Below are 19452 nucleotides of genomic sequence, written 5' to 3' on the forward strand. Positions count from 1 at the left end.
ATATTTCTTTTCCTTCCTGCTTTTCCTTTCCCAACCATTTACTATGCTACTTACTTTTGCAGTACTTTCTCTTCCCCTCTTTGCAGCTGCTGTGCCAACAGCCAAGGAGCAGCTCGCCTTTCAATCGCCTGACTCAGCTATCAGCGATTCAACCACCAAGCATGTCAAAGGGTTCTCTCTAGACCTTGATGAGCTTCGACTGGTACAGTTCTCAGATGATGAGCCTCCTGTGTAAATGAAGCTCAATTATTGCTGTCTATATGTTGACGCAGTTTAGGTGGATATCAGAGCTTGAAAAGATTGAAGCCAAGGCTAATGGACAACGGTTTATGGATATGTGTGTTTGCCACTGCTATTCTCTTTACAACCACTGACGGCCCGTCAGAACTGATACGCCGACATTGGGATTCTCAAGCTACTTTTTGCCTTTTGCCGCTCCTACAAAGTACCGTGAGTGACTTGCCAACAGTGCCGGCTGCATTTCCAAGGGGTTCACGCTGACGACTTTGAATCCTAGTCTATCCTACTCCAGGTAAACACGCAAAGGAAATCAAGCCATTGATTGAGACACTTGATATCGAGCATATGAAGAAGTTTCTAAACAAATTTACATCGCAAGTCATTGACAGAGTTGCTCAAAACACCACTAATCGTGTGTTTAGGTTCCGAACACGACATTACCGTTCCGATACTGGAAAGGCTTCTCAAAAGTTCTTGTTGAAAACACTCAAAGAGGTATGTAGAAATAAGCCGCTCCGAAATGTCTAATATCTGTGTAGGTTACTGCAGTTCATCCTGGAATCACCGTCAAAGAGTTCCCCCATCCATGGGGTCAAAACTCCATCATTGTTCGTTTTGCCCCTGCCAACGACAGCAGACAGAATGAGCCTGTCGTTATTGTGGGCTCCCACCAGGACTCTACCAACTCTTGGCCGTTCCTCCCTGCTCCGTAAGTTTACATTTGTACTTCAAAGTATACAGGCTAATTATCACCAGCGGAGCTGATGACGATGCCTCGGGTACAACCTCTTCTTTGGAAGCCTTGTCTGCCCTTGTACACGCCAACTTTACGCCAACCACGCCGCTAGAGTTTCACTTTTTCTCTGCTGAAGAAGGTGGTTTGCTAGGCTCCCAGGCTGTCGCCAAGTCTTACGAGGAAAAAAGCATCAACGTTCTCGCCATGCTGCAAATTGACATGACTGCCTGGGTCAAACAAGGAGTTGAGGAAAGCGTCGGAATCGTTCAAGATTACGTTAATCCGGCGTTAACCGAGTTTATCGAGAAGCTGGTCGTAAAATACCGTCAGTGGATACCTTGTCCATGTCTTGTCGATTGATGTCTCTTTCAGTGGCCATCCCCCCTGTCAAAACCCAATGCTCCTATGCTTGCTCTGACCACGCGAGTTTTTCGAAAGCCGGCTTTCCATCCGCATTTGTGTAGGTGAAACGCCGAGCTGCCATCTATTTTTCTGACGTATCTAGTATCGAGGCTGCTTTTGAAAACTCCAACACCCGTTTTGTCCACTCCACCCAGGATACTATTGACCACCCAGAATTCTCCTTCACCCACATGCAAGAGTAAGACCACTCTACCATCTGCCCAGCTTTTTTTTATTAACATGTCTCAGGTTTTCCAAACTCGCTATTGCCATGGCGGTAGAGCTTACTGGCAGCAAGGAGTAGACCGCCGTCCGCTATGTTGCATAGCTAGCCGTTGTACACTGTCCCAGCATTGATACATGCATACACCTATGAAGCGATCACGTCTTGAAGACAATGACCAGGAGCAAGAGTATGACGATGAGGACGATGATGGTGATGGTGCTCCCTGTGCGACCGGTTAGCCCATCCCACGAGTCCAAACCCACCATGCCGTTTGGCCTCGCCGGCCACACGGTCTAGACGCCGCCTGGCCCTGCCCAAGCTCGCAGCGGTGTGGTCCATCGCGCTGTCTGTCTCTTCCAAGAGCTCGTGATGTAAATCCAGCTCTGACCCGATCTGAATAGACAAGTCATTCTGCCGACCGATGGAATGTGACAACAGATTCAGACGCTCGTCCTGGTCTGCCGCCATTCAGCACACCATCACACACGCATGCCTCACCATTCATCATCATTTGCTGCTGCGACAGCAGCTCATGCGGATCCAACGGCGACGGATCCTCAAACGGGTCATCGCGAAACGGCCCACTGACCATGGGCGGCGTAGGAGGCTCCACACTAAACCTCGGCTGCTCTCCCTCTCTCTCTACCCGTCCCAACCTAGACACTCAGCCCCGTCCACCCAGCACGCACCCACCTCTTGACGTCTCTCCGCAACGGCTTGGCCTTTTCTCTCCCAACCTCGTCCTCCTCCAGCATCTCCAGCAGCCGGTCATACCTCTCTCCCAGCTCTTCCTCTCCGCCCTCCCTTCCCTTTCCCTTGGTCCAATCCTCGCCCTCGGACGCCAACCGCTCGAGGTCGGTACGGATGCCCGCAAGGTTCCGCACAATCTGCTGAGTCGAGGACGGCGAGGGCTTGAGATTCAGCGAGAGCACCCGTGAGCGCTCCAACAAAAGAGAAGACGTCGTCGTCAGACGCAGTGCCACCGATTCTGGCGTCAAAGTAGACATGTTGTCGATAAACACAACATCAAAAGAAGAATGCTGTATATTTCCGGCCAATGTGGGGGGACCAAACAAGTCGCTGCCTCCACCTCCACATCCGCGCACGTGACACCCTTCGCCGGTCTGCGCCATACAGTCCATGGCTAGGGGTAAGCCATTATCCACGCCTGGACCTTTTCCCGATCCCTCCTTGCGCCCTGGGCCGTGCGCTGGTGAGACACACCGCACGGCCCTTTTCCGCCAGGAGGTGCGGGACGGAGAATAGGGCGGACGCAAGGAGGGTTCATGACGATCCAAGAAAAGTCCGAGGAGCTTCTCCGACGGGCGGCGTGTGTCGCCAGAAGGGAGGAACGGGGCAGCGCGGACGACAGAACGGCGTCGATTCGTCCCGCACGGACCCAGATCCATCGGAAACATTTATCGCCCGAAGTACTGCTAGTCTCCCTCAGTTGTCCCGACTGACCGGCCAACGGAAGGGAAAAGGGCCCCGGGTTTTGGAGGAAATAAATAAAATAAATAAAAGTCCACGTCGGAAAGTGAGATTCTTCCGCTTGTCAATATCTTCCTATCACCTTTCCATTTGCTCTCCGCGTAAATTCTTCGTCTTCTTCTTCTTCTTCTTTTTCTTTTTCTTTCTCTTCTTGGTTGATACGGTAGAAGCAGCGGCAGCAGCAACCACTGGAGGAGTGCCGGCGGGACATCGCCACAACTGATCAAACGCAGACACCAATCGGTGCTACCCAAGGACACGTTCGGTGCGCCGACGGATGGCATTCTTAAACGTGGGATATCGCATCGAGAAAACATCCCCAAGGCAGGATGGAATACGACAGCTCGGCAAGTCGTCAACCGTATCTCAACGGTCCAGGTTCACGCGCGATTCTCGGAGGCGACCCAGGGCCGTCGACGGTGGCCCAGATGGAGTATGAGACAAAAGAGGTGCCAGCGATTCGGCGGGTCGGCGGCAAGGCAAACGTGTCATCGGCGTGCGCGCCTTGCAAAAAGGCCCATTTGGCCTGTGATGTGGCACGGCCGTGTAAGCGGTGCGTCAATATGGGCAAGGAAGACCAGTGTGCGGATGTGCCGGTGAGTGGTGCCATGGAGGAAACGGTGCTGACGAGCGTAGCATAAGAAGCGAGGAAGACCCAAGGTGCCGAGGCCGGCGTTGGGAGAGCCGTATGTTCGGATGCGGCCGGCACCGGATGCCAGCGGTGTAGGCAAATGGCGAGGGCCGTCGGTGTACGACCAGCCGTATGTGACGGCGGTGGATGTGCCGCTTGGCGAGCGTGTCTCGCCGCTGAGGGCAAGTAGGTTGGAAGGGTCGTATCCGGATGCGTTTGTGCAACCGTTTACGCTGTTCACGACGACCGACTTCAAAATCTTGCGGGCGACACCGACCTGCTTTCATCTGATTGGGTACCATCCGAATGAATTTGTCAATCTGAATTTGCTGGATTGGATACACCCTCAAGACAGGCATCTCGTCGATATGGAGAGAAGCAGATTGCTCTCCGTCCCGTACGTTGACGCTCCGTTGACATCGACCGAGGTGACCCAGGCGGCTGTCACGCAGAGGACGGAGCTGGAGTTGCTGTCGCCAGCAGAAGGTATGAGGGAGCCATACCCAAACAAAAATGTCCGGGTACTCCATGCGGACGCGCTGTTCAGTCCGTTCAACGTCCGGTTGCACATCGGCGGAGGGTTGGGTGCAAGTCTGTGGCAATTTCCGTCTTTGAACAAGGTGTACTTGGTCGTATCCTTCCTCGCTATCCCTCGAGCAGCGAATCCAGAGGACACTGCCTCCTTCCGTCGCGCTTCTCAACCCGCTCCGCCCACCCCGATCACGCCAGCTCCCATCTCCGGTCCCGGGACCTTGCCTGGCTTTTCGTCGATTGCGGCCGGCGTTGAGCCTCCCCAGTCGCTCTATGACCGTTCGTCTGGACAGGCGTTGTATCCACAGGCCTCTGCTCGGCCTTTGTCTGCCCATCAAACTTATCCGCCGGCTTCGGCGCAATCCTACTTGCCTCCCACCTCTCAACCCTACTATCCGCGGACTGGCCCGCCGGCCTATTCCCGTCGTACACCTTCGCCCAACCCGGGTTACCGTACACCACAGTCGGCGGCTTATCCTGCTGCTAACTCTCAAGATTATCCTGTACAGCCCGGGTACTATCCCTCGCCCAGTACTGGGCATGCACAAGAAACGTTTAGGCGTTACGAATGGAAAGCACCATCAGGTCCTCGGGACAGTGGACCACCAAGTGGAGGTGTCATGAGTGACGGAACGAAACGAGCGTGGGAGCTTTGAGTGTCTTGGTGTGGTGAATGAGATTGTGTGGAATGGCAAATGTATCTGGGTCGTTGGTGATAGTTTGATAGCTTTCTTGTAATTTTCTAGGCGCACTCTATCAGACAACATCAATACCGTATCTCTAGTAGGCATCAGTTCGTATATTGACATGCTATAGTTAGTCGACAGCACATGAGTGTGGGTGTCATGGATAAATACCAATCATTAAAATCCAAATTCTAAATCAAAAGGTCACCATAATGCAATTGGAGTTGCATTATGATTATTACCTATATGTTAGACTCTGGGTCTAACAGAGGATATAGCCAACAAATAATGATGCAATTGCTTGCATCATGGTGACCTTTTTGGTTCAATGCATGTTATATAATTCCTGGTATTTAATTCATGACACTATATTCATGTCATAATCGAGGGTTATGACAGCGGATTGGCATTCGATGGCACAACAACCAGGATAGTATGGTATAATGCATGTATAGTATATCTTCGCGTATCCATGACAACTCTGAAACCAAAAGGGCATATAAATTGTAGAGAAAATAGACAAAAGAAATCAAAAGACGTCGAATCTTCCCAAGGATATTTTAGTCGTCCAATGTTAGTATTGGAGGCATTATATCGCGTATAGGTGACTCCTGTAACAGTTTCAACGATAAAAACAGACTCTTTCCGCCTCAACCTCGAGTTTAGTCAGAAGGTGCAGGTTGGACTCCATCATTCACATCCTCCTATGTCACTCATAAGCTCAAGTACACTGCTGCTGATGAGATTGGCAAACCTTTGCAGCTTCTTGTTTGTACGCCTCAACTTCTTGTTTGAGTTTTTCACTTTCTGCCTCAGTCTGGCTTTGGATAGCAGAACTGTGATTTTCTTGCATCCTGTGCACTGCCATCATGCCCCATACGGCCTTGCGGACTAGGGTCTTTGTTAGCTAACGCAGCTACCAATCCTTGTCACGATCAAACTTACAAGTTTTTTTCGCATCAAATGCAGCTTTGACGCTGGGCAACAAGTCAACGCCCTTATCAACCACTCTGGTATCACCCTTGTCAGTTTCATCAACCTTAAGCCAAGCGTGTTGCAATAATTCATTGGCAGTGGGTCGATTGATAGGATCAATGGTCAAGCAGTCACGAACGAATTGACGAGCGGCATCAGAGACCCCTTGCCAATACTCAGCTGGCTCAAAGCGATAGTCGCCATTACAAATTGCCTGCATTTCCTCATATTGAGATTCGCGGTCAAAAGGTGTGTAGCCGCAGAGAAGGAAATAGCTATAATAGTCAGTGCCGTATGGAAAAAATGTTTAAAAGACGAGATACGTGATGACACCAATAGCCCAAATGTCAACAGGCTTGCCATGACCAGATTTTTTAAAGATCTCTGGCTACAGCGTTGTTAGTTGTTGTCTATGCTCCCTCCAGCTTATAAAATTCGTACAGCCATATATCCCGGAGTCTATGTATTCATCAGTTAACTCATCATCCTACTAATTATACATACACCACAAGTAGTTGTCAAAATCGCAAACTTGTCCTCATCCAAAACTTTCGACAGCCCAAAATCAGCCAACATGAGATCCGCATCCTCTGCCTTGGATCTGAACAGGATATTTTCAGGTTTCAAGTCTGTCAACATTGTGGTCAGCTCTATGTTTGTTTATGCTCAAGCCAAGGAACTGAGACAAACCTCGATGAACGATGCCCTGGTCATGAAGGTACTTGACTGCTGAAGTCACTGTTCGCACAATGTTGGCAGCATCCCTAGAATGACAGTTATGTCAGGCTGTCTCTAGATCTAAAAGACATTCACTTGCTTCTCAAAGTAACTCCCCCGGGCACAAATCCTGTCAAACAACTCTCCACCTGTACACAAGTCAAACACAAGCTACAAGCCATTAGCTGATAGATACATCTCATAATAATCCCAACACACATAGAGGTTGTGGGTAGTCTCAAAAAAGTCGTGCAATTGAACAATGTTTTTGTGGCCAGCAGACACACGCTTGAGGACAGCGATCTCATTGCGCACCATATGCTCACGCCCCTGTCACATCCGCTTAGTCAACGCGGCGCGGAAGATCATGATAAGATTGTACCATTAAAAACTTCTTGTTGAGGACTTTGCAGGCATAGTATTGTCCAGTCTAGAGACCAAGTCAGTACATAAGATTTGACAAATAAACGAATACTTGCAGTGATATGAACACACTCTTTTACGACAGCGCTTATAGCCATGTCAGAACATCCTTAACATTTCACTCTAGATGGCCCAAAGTATAGCCAACTTACTACGTTCCACTGTCAAGTACAGAGTTCAGCAACCAAATATCTATCGCCAAGCTGACTTACCTTCCCAAAGTCTTTCCAGTCTTGTACTGGCAGGGGACAGTTTGAGCAGGCATAATGAAAAAGAATTTTAAAAAATAGATGTAATAATGTAGAATTCAACAAAGATTTAAATAGACAACATGATGAATAGATCTATTGACACAAGTCCCCTGCGACTGTTGAAAGGAAGCGGTGAATACATTATACTCATCCAGGGCTTGCATAAAAGTGGATACGTCTAGCAAACAAAGCAGCCACAGACGTTGGATGCATCTCTTGCCCACTTCATATAACCCCTCAATGCACACAATACAGTATATTTATAATTATTGCCATCCGCATTGAGTATTCCAGTCTCCAAGATTCCATTGCACTTGACAAACTGTGTGTTATATAGTCCCTGGATGATGAACGACTCACCTATGTTTTTGCTCTTTTCGTATCCTAACAAGTACAGCTACTGTGAATATACGTCATGGCTGACTATTGAGAGTGCTTACCGGCTCGGTAGACCCATTGGGTGTCTCTGCCAAAGGTTTACTCAGGCCAAACTTTTCTGCCCTTTTCCTCTTTTTTTCCTCTTCGATAGCAATCTTTGCTGCCAGTTCCCTGCTTCAAAGATGAGCCATTGTATTTAACATTTAAGCATTACTGACGGATCAATCGTTTCCGGCTTTGATTGCGGTTTCTTTTCTTCTGGCTTCTTTTCTGACAAGCCAAATTTGGCTGCACGTTTGGCAAGCACATCCTCGCTCAATCCAAGAGAGCTCTTATCAACTGTCGCAGGCTTTTCCTTTGCAATCTTTACAACTGATGGATCATTGGCTACGGCGTTTGCCTTGGATTTGGCAATGAACGGCACGCCAAAACGTTCTGCCCGGGCTTTCTTCGCCTTCTCTTCAGGATCGAGCTCAGTCACGTCGCCAGCTGTAGGTTTGGCAGATTCCGTAGACGGTAGGGCCACTGCAGGCGCGTTCTCAGAGATGGCTGTACCGGCCATCTCTGTGACAGATGAATTCGCCTCATCAACAAGCGTACCAGTTTCTGCCTTGTACCTCATCAGTCAGAGCACGAAAACGTCCTGTCAACTCACAATCTCTTCTTGAGACTCGTCTCCTACCGAGACGTTATGGTCAACCAATCTCTTGACAAGGTCATCCTTCTTTCCAGTCTGGGAAAGATTATGCTTGGCGAGCAATTCCTTAAGCTCAGTGACCTTGAGTTTATGGCTGCTGTCGAGTCAGCACCACCATCCGACTGCTCGACAGCACATACAGTTTTGTTTCCATATCGAAAATATCTAAACCGAAAAAATAAAAGCAAGAAGAAGAAATAAAATACAAAACAAAAACAAATATTATAAAACGCGTCTATTCTCACAAAACGGGATTATTTATTTCTATGTGGCTTTTTTTACAATCTTAACATATTAAGACTTTTCCAAACCAAAACATGTACAAGATATTCCTATAATTTCGCCAGAAGATCCTCCTCGTCCAAGCCAGACTCTATACATCCGTTCTTCGTCTCACCAACTCTTCGAGCTCTAAACAGCCCTTCCTGGCTGGTGACGGCTAGTAAATGCCCATCCGAACTGTAGACTCGACCTCGACAGACAGCCCGCTCGCTCTTGGTGTCTGCCACCTGGCTCTCCATTACATGGAGTACTGGTTTTCTGTAGTCCAAGCCTTGAGGAAAAGGATAAAAGTGAATGGTGTGGTCGAGTGAGGCAATCATACCCAGCTGTGGCTCAGAAGAAGCATTCAGTCCCACAGAGCGAGCAGCTGTACCGACAAACTGAAAATCGGTCACATACGCCAGCATAGCCTGGCGCAAAATCAGTCGGCGTTTGGGCAGGTGAGCTTACCTTGTACGTCTCCTCGTTGAGGACCTCTTCGGTCTCTATGCGAGGATGGTGCCAGACCATCCGGGTGGTGGGCAGCCCGTCGAGATAGTATTGTGGTGAGGATGAGACGCCTGTGACTTTTCTGGCTACTGCAGTGCTAGATGGCATGCCGTCTGTGCTGCTCTGGACTTGGTGTCAGCCCTCTCCGTTACGATGGAACGACACTGACCCAGGTGGAGAACCATCTCCACTTCCATCCTAGCTCCTCCTTGGTTTTCTCTTGGAGGAGCTTTCTCAGAAAGACGTTGTTATCCTCGCACTTGTCCCATGGCAGTAAGTTTTGCGGAAAGGGAACTTGGAATCGGGTTTTCACTTGCGAGTAGCGGCCGTTGGCACCAGAGGAATCTTCGTCCCATGGCTGGCTTGCAGCCGTCAAGCTGTTTGAAACTCTGGTACGATCCCTATCGCTGTCGATTGGGAAGTTGGACGGCGGCTCGTGTTGTTTTCGCCTGAGCTCATAGCTGGTCATGATAATGAAGAAGAGCTTTCCGTTCTGCTTTCCCTTGACCAGTTTTCGAATAAACGTCCTGCCCACCGCCAAGTCTTCTACCTCATACTCGATTCCACCCTCCAAAGTTGCTCGGTTCAAGAAGTAGCAGTGGGCGCTTTGCAGCGTGAAGCCCTCTGGGACAGTCCCGAGTGAGGACAGTAAGGATTGGGATACGATGAGTCCGCCATACAGTCCTCTGGCGCCTGTAGGCATCCAACTGTCATGAGGGATGAAGGTTGCTGGCTTGGATGGATGAAGAAACACACCAATCTGCTTGGTCAAAGACATGTTGGAATTTGGTATGGATGGCATAGGAATTAGCTGGTGAAGTGTTTTGTCCTTTGCTGAGCAAAGATTCACTGTACCAACGACAGGAAATGATACATATAGATAAATGGTAATGTGCGGCAAAAATAGGAGTTTAAGATACCCGACATCAAGACTTTCCCTGTAATATTTCGGCAGAATGTTGTTTAGTCGGATATATTTAATCTCGAATTGTGTCATTAGGATAATAGTTTTTGGTAAGGGTAAAGCAGTAGCTCGGTATGCAAGCTTATAATGGTTAGTAGTATGAACGAACCAGGCTGGTTTATATCGTTGATTTGGCCCTTTACAAGCGTCCATCGCATTAATACGGGTAGATGAAGCGGGGAGTGTATGTGATGAAGCTTTTCTAGATATTCTACCCTTGACTTTGGACAGATATAACATGTAGAGCTGACTTGCGTCCAATGTCTTTCAAACGATACCACAATTATAGACAGGGAGATGTCTCCAGACAACCTCGGGATATACCTAGTCAATTCTACCAAACAACAACCAAGAAATCATGGTGGACAGCGGGAAGCAGAGGACAATGTCTTTGGTATCGACTAAAGGCAAAGACCAGCTAATCAGGCGAACCTACGTCTTGGAGATTGAGATGGTTTAATGGAGTCATTCAAAATTTACGGATTACAGAGACGCATTCGGGTAAAGCAGGTATTGTAAAAGCTTTGTACTGTTGGTGGCCTGAGTCCGGATAGCCGAACACCTTGAGCTCGAGGAGTATTCGGACTACGCAAGTAAACGCAATCAGGTTGGGTTACATCTGTTCCAGAATTGATCCAGCTTTGTGTTTCCAACGGCGGTTGTAGGCCCTTGTACTGCGTCCTTGGTCAACTGGAAAGAATTCTGTATATCTTCGTGATTTTTTTTTTTGCTGGATACGTCTAGAATAGTCAGCTCCAGAGGGCAAACCTGAATTCAAAGCAACTTGATGGGTAAAAAAGTGCATCCACACCTTTACACCTTTTCCACTTTACCATCTATCACATTCACCTCTTTGGTAAAATGTTCCGCCTCCTTTCCGCCTCCAAAGCCTTCATCTCTAGCTTCAACTTCTTCTTTCGCAACTTCTTCGTCCTCTACGAATGACTCTTCTTTGGCTGGAGAGGAGTCCTGAGCTCTAAGAAACTGGTTGACTCTTTTGGAATTGGGGGGTACACCTCGGATGGCAGCAGTCGCGCCAGCAGGGTCAGAAGTGTTTGATGAAGACCAAGGAATGTGTGCCATAGGAATAGGTTTCAAATCCTCGGATCCTTCAGGGGTGTATGCTAATTGGGGTCCAGCAGCGGCAATAAGACCAAGTCGACGTTCGTTTAAAACGTATTTGATTCTTGCCATGGATTTTCGGCACTATCGTATCTGCTCAGCAACCAATCAAGCCAAAAAATGTGACGACCTACTCTGAATGCGCGCTTGGCATGCAAAATACCATCCACTCTCGATCCGACACCTAAACGTCGTCTTTCTTCTCCTTGCGTTACGAGCACATTTCGCTCACGCAAAAGGATATACCACAACGTGTGCAAATCCCTAAATGATTTTTGCCTCAGTTCTGCCGCTGTCCATGCCCGACCTAGTTTAAGAGTGAGCACTCGAATTTTTTGTACGAATAAAGTCTCGGCTCACCGCTATGTAGGTTTCCATCACCTGCTGAAAGTGTCTCTAGACTTCCAAAATCCTGAGGATACACCGAATCACTCTTGACACTACCCTGCACTCCTACAGGCAAATGGAAAAACTGCCAAAGCGGATGCGGGTCACTTCTTTTCTCTTCCAGCGTTTGGAAATACTCTTCAGGTGGAGGATACTTGGGAGGTTCGAGATCACCGTTTGGCAAAGTGACCGGGACTGTTCGCGCAGGACGGTTGAACATGGGTTTTCCCTTCTTGGTGAACCTTTGTAAAACTGTGTTGACTTGAGGGGCTGTAGGCTGAACTGTGACAGTATCAACGTGGTATTTGGGCAAAATAGAAGGGTCAGGCGGAGGATGGTGATGTGGAAGAGGAGTGGATGGGCCGTTATGATCTATTTGACGGCCGTCAGTATGCATACGCCTAGAAGCTCTTGGAAGAGCTGTCAGACGTGGAATCCGAAACATATCGTAAAAGTTGGGTTGTATTAAAGAATGTAAAAAAAGAAAGATAAATGCAAAGAAAGCTGGAAAAGATGGGATAAAGTCAAGAAAATATCTCGCGGAAAATTCCACAAGGAGCACCTCCATTTTGGCTATAGATTTCAGAATAACGATGCATTTAACAAAAACGTCAAAAAGTATCATGTAAGATTTCCAATGGTTTGGTTACAACTGACAGCGTTGAATGTTACAATAAAAGCCCTACAATCAAAAAGGCTCCCACAAGCCACATACCCATGTCCAATCCTCCAGCCCCGCTTGCTTTTGAACTAGCAGTCGCTGGAGCATCTGATGATTTTGAAGTACCTGTCCCAGCTTGGGTTGTAGAAGAAACTCTCCCAGTGGCACTGTTTGCGCTAGTAAGAGTTGCGGTACTATTGCCGAGTATACCAACACCATACGCTCTTGTAGAAGCACCGTCCAAAGCCCATTTGAGACCCTCCATGATGTGCTCAATAAAAATATCGTTTTGCCATGCTATATAAAAATTTTCAGTGTGGCTTTGTGCAAAAGAAGCTGGCACATACTAGAATTCAAGTGACCTAACGAGGTATAAAAGGACCGTCCCGCTTTGGGCACATTTGGAAGTAAAGGTTGGGCCGATTGAGGAGATTCAATATACCAAGCGATGGGATGAGGGTCTCCCATTGGAGGATAATTACCCGTAGACGACCCGTTGTCTTTGAAAATAAGTGCTTTTTACAGGCCAACTTGAGAGAGACGTACTGGTGTAACTCGACTCGTCCACTGTCAGTAAAACTACAGCACCATTATCTCTGGGATTGGATCGAAAGTAGTAGACTTCTTCATACTAATCCTATTGTTAGCTGGCAATTTGATTGAAGTGTCTGTTGAAATAACTCACAAACGTCCATTTGTCAGGGATGTTGGCCACGGCTGGGTGAGTTTCATTCAATCTCTCAAAAGTCTAAAAGTTTATTAGCACTCGTTCTCTTACTCTACCAACAACCTACGGCAGATTGTAATGGTGGATGGTAGTCAAAAAATGCTAGTCAATGTTTTAACAAAAGCCATGAAAACAGCCCATATTGATAGACACACCTCCTACGGCTTGTTGGTAGTTATTGTCATTAAATAAGCATGCCGAGGCAGCATGTACGCCTGTGTATACTCCTCCAGACTGGAAAAATGCTTTTAAAGCCTCTTGGCCAAATTGGTCGAGCACTATAGTTGCGTTAGAGCGAGATAGTTTTGAAACCGAGACAAGACTGACCCTCATCGGAGTTGGACACAAACATAACTCCATCAAATCCGTTGAGCGTTTCCTTGATAAATTGTTTCTTGTCTCTTCTTTGTCTCAGCATGAACGCCGAATGATGATCTATGGCTTCTCACTCTGTGAAAACAAATTCTATTCCATATTTCGCTTGATTCTTCTCTAGAACGTCAATAGCAGTTGGGATAGAATCATGTCGATACCCTGCCGTGGCAGTGTATACCAATACTCTTGGTATAAATTGTTGAGCGTAGACTGATCCGAACATGAACGTTGGTAGAATGGAATGTAATAACATAGCGAGTGGACAAAACAAAACAAAAAAGTCGAAATGGATTGTAAAAGTAAATAAAGGTGGGATAAAAAAGTCGTGACGTCAAAAGCAGAAATGACCAAAAGATATTCCCAAATTATTATTACATCTTGTATTCTGAATCAAAGTGGTTGTTGCAGACCAAGCGAGGAATTTCTTGGCTAAACACATCCAAAGTGCGGACGGACAAAAGGCGAAGCCGACATCCATGCCAAACACCTTCCATCTCTGCTTGATGATCCGATAATATACACTTCCATGCTAGACTTTGACTGCACCTCTTTGACAATGAGCTCCTGTAGCTTATCATTTTTCGTTGCCTCTTATTGCAGTGTTCCAGCTTCTAGGCATTATAGTGTTACATTCTAGTACTCCTACAGTAATCATTTAATGATGCTCTTTTCCGTGATCATGCGAATCGTGTCCATGTGCTGGTTTGTTGGCAAAGAAGTCGTCGTACACAACATATGCGGTGAAGAGAACAATGGCTGTACCGAAGCCTGGAAGCATGTTTCTATATAGTGTTGGAACTTGAATAGGAATGCTTCACTTTTACATACCTAAACATGGCCCTGTTGCTAAAGATGGGAGACTTCCTCCAAGCTTCCCGAGAAGCCCATGGATCACGGTAGAGTGGACCTGGCATCTAATCGCATGTAAGTAATTACTGCATTGAAGGTAAAACCTACATTTAAGAAAGTGATTGATGTTTTGTATTTATAACCCCAAGTTCGTCTAAAAGTATAGATATAGAATGAACGGGGTTAGCGGGAATTTGGTCAATGTGGCACCTCAATTTGCTCCTATTTCTATTTGTATTTCTTAAAAAAATCACAAAACAATTCACAACGTCAGCATCACTTTATTAATCCTTATCTTTTATTGCTCGTTCTCACGGTCAAAAATGTCCCTCGGCTCACTTTTGGAGCGCTCGAGGGACGCCTTCTTTACGGTTCGCTATGTGGCAGGCCAGGAGCACCAGACACAAGCGTGGTCAACGGCGCTCCAGAGTCACTTGGGTAATTGGAGAGGTATTTCCGTTTGGGTTCTTGTCTTTGTCTTTCTGCTTTTTGGAGGTGAGCGCAGTGCGACGGTAGGAGGACATCTGCTTATGATGCGCAGCTGTCATGACAAATCCTTCCGACAGCTCCTTTCGCTCTCATCTTACTGAGCTGTCTTTTCGCAGCGCCATGGCAGATTTTCGGCGCTCAGAAGATGAAGCGAATGATGAGCATTCCGAGAAGAAGAGCCCACTACCTACTTCTGGAGAGACCTCCATGCCACCTTCTATATCACCATTACGTTTTGCGAACCGCGTTGCCATTTCGCTACGGACACCAACCCTGTTTTATCGGTCATTTGTCATTCTTTCAGTAGCTATCACTCCACCATTACAGTCACCAGCATATCTTTCAGATAGCCGGCATGTTAAAAAGAACATCGCTGTAAAAGAAAGGCATCTTCTATGGTTGGGTACTTGGGGAAGCTGGACAGAAGTCATGTTAATACCCCTACAACTAGAATGGGCATGGGATGTATTGACGATGAACCGGGAAAAAGGAAGAAAGAGGACAGTGGACAGGCCGGGAGTGTTTGAGGTCCGTCAAGTCGATTCTGAGAAGGAGCCTACAACAACTTTGAATCGTATGTTGCTTTTCCGTCCTTTTAGAACTCCACCAACATCACCTTTGTTAGCCAAAGCATCGTTATCTTCGAGCACTACGCGACACCTCCGCAAATCTGACTCTATTTCTAATTTGGAATCATTGCCGCTTCATGCCTCTACTCCTTCCTCTCCCGGATCGCGTCGCCCTTCATTGGCCAATATCTTGTCATCGCCCGTGCCGACACCCGATGTTCCTTCTCCAATTCTCAGCACACTCAAAGCGGAGCTTACTTCTGTCCAAAGTGTTGTCAACGATCTTCAAAACCAGTTCGATACACACGAACAATTTGTTCGTGAAGCTCATGTACACCTTCAGTCTACTCTTGACGATTTACGAATAAGGAGAAAAGAAGATGATGCAGAGAGGCAAGAGCTTAAAACAAGGACGAGGAGCTTGGAAGAACAGAAACGTCAGGCGGAGAGTGCTCGTCGCGATGCCGAGAAGAAGCTTCGTGGAGTAGAGAGTGTAAAAGATGGGCTAACGTCCAAGATTCGGATTGCTGAAAGATCTATCAAGGATACGAGGATTCAAATTAAAAATAGTGAGGCCGATGTAAAAGTATTGCAAGAGGAAGGAAAACAGCATGTTGTGGATATTAGGCGAGAGCTTGAACAGAAAAAAACAGAACTGAAGGATATAGAGGCAGAAATCACAATAGTTGAAGATAACAATAAGACTTTTGAAGCTAAAGTTAGAGAGGCAGAGGAAAAACTCAAAGCAGTTTTGGAAGCTGGAAAAACTGCAAGAAATATCGCACCCGAAGAGGAGATGATGATGATGGCAGCAGCATATGAGGTAGCAGCTCAAGAAGGTGGATATGTTCAAGGATATCAACAGCTACCTGCCGGAAACTTTCCTGCTAATGGATCGCAAGCTGCTGCGGTCATCGCCGAAGGCATTCCTCATCTTGGATATGACTATACTGCTAAGCCGACTTCGCTCGCCGTCAATGGTTTCGGACACCGCTCAAATAATCATTCAGCAAACGACTCAGCCAGGGACTTGCAGTCGCTTAGACCGTATACAAATGCAGTTAGTTTTGAAGACTTTGGACCCGGAACAACGAGTGCGTCCACGAGTAGAAGGGCAAGTCAGGTTCACCAACTTAATGACAATGAAGCGAGTGCTTATGGGCACGATCATTGGTCCCCTAGCGGTTTCTCTACATCTTCTAGTGTTGTTCTTCTCCCTCAAGGTCTTCTTTCGTCTTTGGAAGAAGGGGAATTACCGCCTACTGGGGATGATGATTCCGCGTCATCAGGCAGCGATTCATCTCGTCCAACCTCAGTGGAACAGCGACCTTTTTCTAGTCATCGCATCAAGCACTCCAGTGGATCTGTGTCTACAACACGTCTACCTCTTCCCACCGCTTCGCCATCTCTCCCTTCTGACGGTCACCCTCAGCATAGTACTACTCCTCCTCTTATTCCTGGTCCTTTCGCACCTACAGAAGTTGAAAAGAAGGCTTTGGCACTGGCTAAGGGATGGAGCGGCTGGGGTAAGAAATGGGCGGCTGGAGGAGGGGACAATGGTTGGCCCAGTGGATTAGCTGGGACATCCAAAATGTTTACAGCTGCCAATGGTGGCGGTACAGACAGGGGGTAATGCATACATGTAATCTTGAGCTATGGATATAAGAAGGCATTAGCCGCTGCTCAGTCATTCCATGTCCAAAGGCTCAGATGGACATCTACAATCTCAACAAACACACTTGAGTCTCTCGCAGGACATGACGCAGTCAAATCGAGATCAATCTGACATTTTTGAATAAGATAACGTCAACAGTAAAAGAAAATCGATCTGATGCTTATTAAAATTGACTTAGCTGACAACACATATAGCACCATTGAAGCTCATTGCATTCAAACACGACCATACACGTCAACACAGGGTTAGTCTTGTAGTCCTTGGTAAAGCAGCATCTTTATAACTACTTTGGATATGTTTACGCCTTTGGCTCTTGACCATACTGCCAGCCTCTTGACGAGCGACAAAGCCTCAAAAGGACTAGAAGGATCTTTCCCTTGCAGTTTTTTGTAATCCCATCCAATATCTCAACTGTACGGCAAGGATTTTGGCTTGATCAAGGTCGGGTGGCTCCTCAGAAAACGCTTCATCCAGGCTTTTGATTAAATTTTTGACATGTTCTAGGGAACCACCACCTTAGTCTGACAAGTATATAGCATTCACCAAGAAATTTAACGAACCATAGTTGATTTGCCGTATTGAATCAACCTCCTCTTGAGTCGTCGCCTCCTCGAGCTCTTCTCTAGCTTCTAGGATTTCAGCCAAAAGTATGGGATCGTCCATCTTGTCTGTTTCCTCTGTCCCTTTCAAGTGTACTGACAGCTATGGTGTTTCCCCTGTTAGCCTTGCTTGAGATTTTGAAGATAAGGGAACCTTGAACTTGCGATATATTCCGCCCTCCTCAGCTCATCGCCTAAAACAGCATAGGCTTCATTCACTCTACCACTCAAGTTCCTTGCTAGTTCCACCATGTCCCTACCACTAACGCTGAACTTATCCGGGTGAAGCTCTCTTTGTCTTTTAAGCCATCTTGACCGTAAATCAGCTTTATCCAGCCTAAAGCCATGACCGGGTAAGTAGGCTAATTCTCGAGGAATGTCAAAAACCCCTGGCGGGCTGCCAGGTGACAATATAGGAGAAGAGAGCTGAAGCATAGAGTGGTGGGAGAGATTGGAAGGAAGAGGCATGAGACATGCACAGGAAGGGCATGGAGAGAGAGGGAGAGGGATAGATTTGGAGCAAGAAGGACATGGACGAGTTGGAGCGGGGGGAAAAGTCGCAGTATGGCTAGCTCTTGTTGGACGTGAGCGAGGCAAGGCGCAAAAAGTATAAGGTGAGAGATGAAAAATGAATGAAGGAGGTATTCTGATAACCATGTTATTGAAGATTTTTAAATATATGAAAAGTTGCAAAATAAACAACAACAATAAAATAAAATAAAATCAGCGAACGATGACATTCATCCTTGACCTCCACTTTTTCGTTGATTTTGCTTACTTTGCTCTATCCATGTTCATACTAGATGATACACAGAAGATATACTCTAGAAAGAGACAGACAACAATCTGTTTTGGATGATGCATGCAGAGAGAGATGATTATACAAGCAAAAAGCCATACGAAACTCTTCCATTTGGTCTAGCTTGCGGTGATATTCTCTTCAGAAAACGCAACTTTGACAGCTTAGCAGTAGCGATTATGGTGCGGATTGGATCAGGCGGTAGCAATGGCAGGAGACGCAGGCGAAGGCGCTTGTTCAGGTACTACAGGTTGATCAGTTAGCAAGCGCAATACGCCGGAGCGAAAAACGAACATTGCATTTGGGGAATAGGTTGAGCAAACATTCTATTCATGAGAACACCAACACCTGAAACAGAGTTGGCACAAAACATAAGCGAGAAGAATGACGCACCTTCAAAAACACCCAGAAGGACACCACAACCTACTGCAGAGCCAAGAGCCGATTTAGGTCCAGCTAAGATACAGATTAGCTTAAGTTTCTAGAGCACTCGTCTCCCATGGCTAAAAAAAACTGTCAAAACACTCACACCTCAAAGCCAAACTTCCACCAGTCAAAAAGCCAGATATGATGGCATTCCACGGATCCTCTTTTTGTCTGTACCCCTTGACGGTGCAATCAAAAACTGAAAACAGACCACCCCAAACACCAAAATTTCCTCCCAGAACTGGAGCGCGGGCTTTGATAGCAGACATCGAGCCGACCCATCTTTCTCCCTACATTGCGGTGTGTTTTGCGGTAGGTAGAGAAAGTCAATAAGAGAGATGGTAAGGACAGGTCATCAGCCACAAGCAGCATTGAGGCGCAACACTACTCACTCTAGGACTATTTCTTGCTCCCTTGATACCATGCCAGATACCACCACCGATCGCACCCATAGCAAAAGCACCTCCAAAATCATTCAAAATTACATACGGACTGAATTCAAATCAGCGATTCATCCTAGAAAAGCATATATAGGCGTTCTAGCTGATCCAGAGCACGTCAAGCAAGAGAAAATAGACTTGCCAAGGGTCTCGTCCGTGGTCAGCGCTAGACATGATAGAAGAAGATTGTTGAAAGTATCAGGAGGCTTTTTTAG

At 46.9% G+C, this 19452-nt stretch overlaps 11 protein-coding genes across 11 annotated transcripts; 3 read left to right on the forward strand and 8 right to left on the reverse strand.

Moving 5' to 3' along the window:
• Window positions 1-43: 43 nt before the first annotated feature.
• L203_101618 (uncharacterized protein) lies at window positions 44-1682 on the forward strand (the record flags this gene model as incomplete). Its single annotated transcript, XM_066211057.1, has 10 exons — window positions 44-231; window positions 278-337; window positions 386-450; window positions 518-614; window positions 663-735; window positions 780-949; window positions 997-1301; window positions 1349-1436; window positions 1482-1577; window positions 1628-1682. The coding sequence occupies 10 exons, from the start codon at window positions 44-46 to the stop codon at window positions 1680-1682; spliced, it is 1197 nt and encodes a 398-aa protein (XP_066067154.1).
• A 66-nt stretch (window positions 1683-1748) lies between these two features.
• L203_101619 (uncharacterized protein) lies at window positions 1749-3022 on the reverse strand (the record flags this gene model as incomplete). Its single annotated transcript, XM_066211058.1, has 3 exons — window positions 1749-1997; window positions 2092-2218; window positions 2298-3022. The coding sequence occupies 3 exons, from the start codon at window positions 3020-3022 to the stop codon at window positions 1749-1751; spliced, it is 1101 nt and encodes a 366-aa protein (XP_066067155.1).
• Window positions 3023-3424: 402 nt separating this feature from the next.
• On the forward strand, window positions 3425-4913 carry L203_101620 (uncharacterized protein; the record flags this gene model as incomplete). The annotated part of the gene is made up of 2 exons (XM_066211059.1): window positions 3425-3691; window positions 3738-4913. 2 exons carry the CDS (start codon window positions 3425-3427, stop codon window positions 4911-4913), a joined length of 1443 nt encoding a protein of 480 aa, XP_066067156.1.
• A 692-nt stretch (window positions 4914-5605) lies between these two features.
• Window positions 5606-7323, reverse strand: L203_101621 (uncharacterized protein; the record flags this gene model as incomplete). The annotated part of the gene is made up of 12 exons (XM_066211060.1): window positions 5606-5647; window positions 5698-5834; window positions 5889-6193; window positions 6242-6306; window positions 6360-6377; window positions 6423-6547; window positions 6609-6682; window positions 6736-6806; window positions 6855-6965; window positions 7018-7065; window positions 7115-7145; window positions 7271-7323. 12 exons carry the CDS (start codon window positions 7321-7323, stop codon window positions 5606-5608), a joined length of 1080 nt encoding a protein of 359 aa, XP_066067157.1.
• Window positions 7324-7669: 346 nt separating this feature from the next.
• Window positions 7670-8538, reverse strand: L203_101622 (uncharacterized protein; the record flags this gene model as incomplete). Its single annotated transcript, XM_066211061.1, has 5 exons — window positions 7670-7693; window positions 7750-7858; window positions 7906-8297; window positions 8343-8478; window positions 8525-8538. The coding sequence occupies 5 exons, from the start codon at window positions 8536-8538 to the stop codon at window positions 7670-7672; spliced, it is 675 nt and encodes a 224-aa protein (XP_066067158.1).
• Window positions 8539-8716: 178 nt separating this feature from the next.
• L203_101623 (acyl-CoA thioesterase II) lies at window positions 8717-9957 on the reverse strand (the record flags this gene model as incomplete). The annotated part of the gene is made up of 3 exons (XM_066211062.1): window positions 8717-9046; window positions 9117-9278; window positions 9325-9957. 3 exons carry the CDS (start codon window positions 9955-9957, stop codon window positions 8717-8719), a joined length of 1125 nt encoding a protein of 374 aa, XP_066067159.1.
• Window positions 9958-10932: 975 nt separating this feature from the next.
• On the reverse strand, window positions 10933-13614 carry L203_101624 (uncharacterized protein; the record flags this gene model as incomplete). Its single annotated transcript, XM_066211063.1, has 11 exons — window positions 10933-11325; window positions 11376-11548; window positions 11602-12000; window positions 12344-12586; window positions 12637-12789; window positions 12836-12920; window positions 12975-13037; window positions 13084-13118; window positions 13172-13294; window positions 13344-13417; window positions 13466-13614. The coding sequence occupies 11 exons, from the start codon at window positions 13612-13614 to the stop codon at window positions 10933-10935; spliced, it is 1890 nt and encodes a 629-aa protein (XP_066067160.1).
• Window positions 13615-14046: 432 nt separating this feature from the next.
• L203_101625 (uncharacterized protein) lies at window positions 14047-14517 on the reverse strand (the record flags this gene model as incomplete). Its single annotated transcript, XM_066211064.1, has 4 exons — window positions 14047-14173; window positions 14220-14305; window positions 14349-14394; window positions 14507-14517. 4 exons carry the CDS (start codon window positions 14515-14517, stop codon window positions 14047-14049), a joined length of 270 nt encoding a protein of 89 aa, XP_066067161.1.
• A 46-nt stretch (window positions 14518-14563) lies between these two features.
• L203_101626 (uncharacterized protein) lies at window positions 14564-16931 on the forward strand (the record flags this gene model as incomplete). The annotated part of the gene is made up of 3 exons (XM_066211065.1): window positions 14564-14735; window positions 14782-15303; window positions 15355-16931. 3 exons carry the CDS (start codon window positions 14564-14566, stop codon window positions 16929-16931), a joined length of 2271 nt encoding a protein of 756 aa, XP_066067162.1.
• A 402-nt stretch (window positions 16932-17333) lies between these two features.
• Window positions 17334-18229, reverse strand: L203_101627 (Fe-S protein assembly co-chaperone HscB; the record flags this gene model as incomplete). The annotated part of the gene is made up of 3 exons (XM_066211066.1): window positions 17334-17473; window positions 17534-17675; window positions 17738-18229. 3 exons carry the CDS (start codon window positions 18227-18229, stop codon window positions 17334-17336), a joined length of 774 nt encoding a protein of 257 aa, XP_066067163.1.
• A 336-nt stretch (window positions 18230-18565) lies between these two features.
• On the reverse strand, window positions 18566-19411 carry L203_101628 (uncharacterized protein; the record flags this gene model as incomplete). Its single annotated transcript, XM_066211067.1, has 6 exons — window positions 18566-18615; window positions 18666-18719; window positions 18765-18827; window positions 18901-19087; window positions 19190-19289; window positions 19380-19411. The coding sequence occupies 6 exons, from the start codon at window positions 19409-19411 to the stop codon at window positions 18566-18568; spliced, it is 486 nt and encodes a 161-aa protein (XP_066067164.1).
• Window positions 19412-19452: the final 41 nt, after the last annotated feature.

Source organism: Cryptococcus depauperatus, chromosome 2, assembly GCF_001720195.1.
Source record: "Cryptococcus depauperatus CBS 7841 chromosome 2, complete sequence".
In the NCBI taxonomy this organism is placed as follows: domain Eukaryota; kingdom Fungi; phylum Basidiomycota; class Tremellomycetes; order Tremellales; family Cryptococcaceae; genus Cryptococcus; species Cryptococcus depauperatus.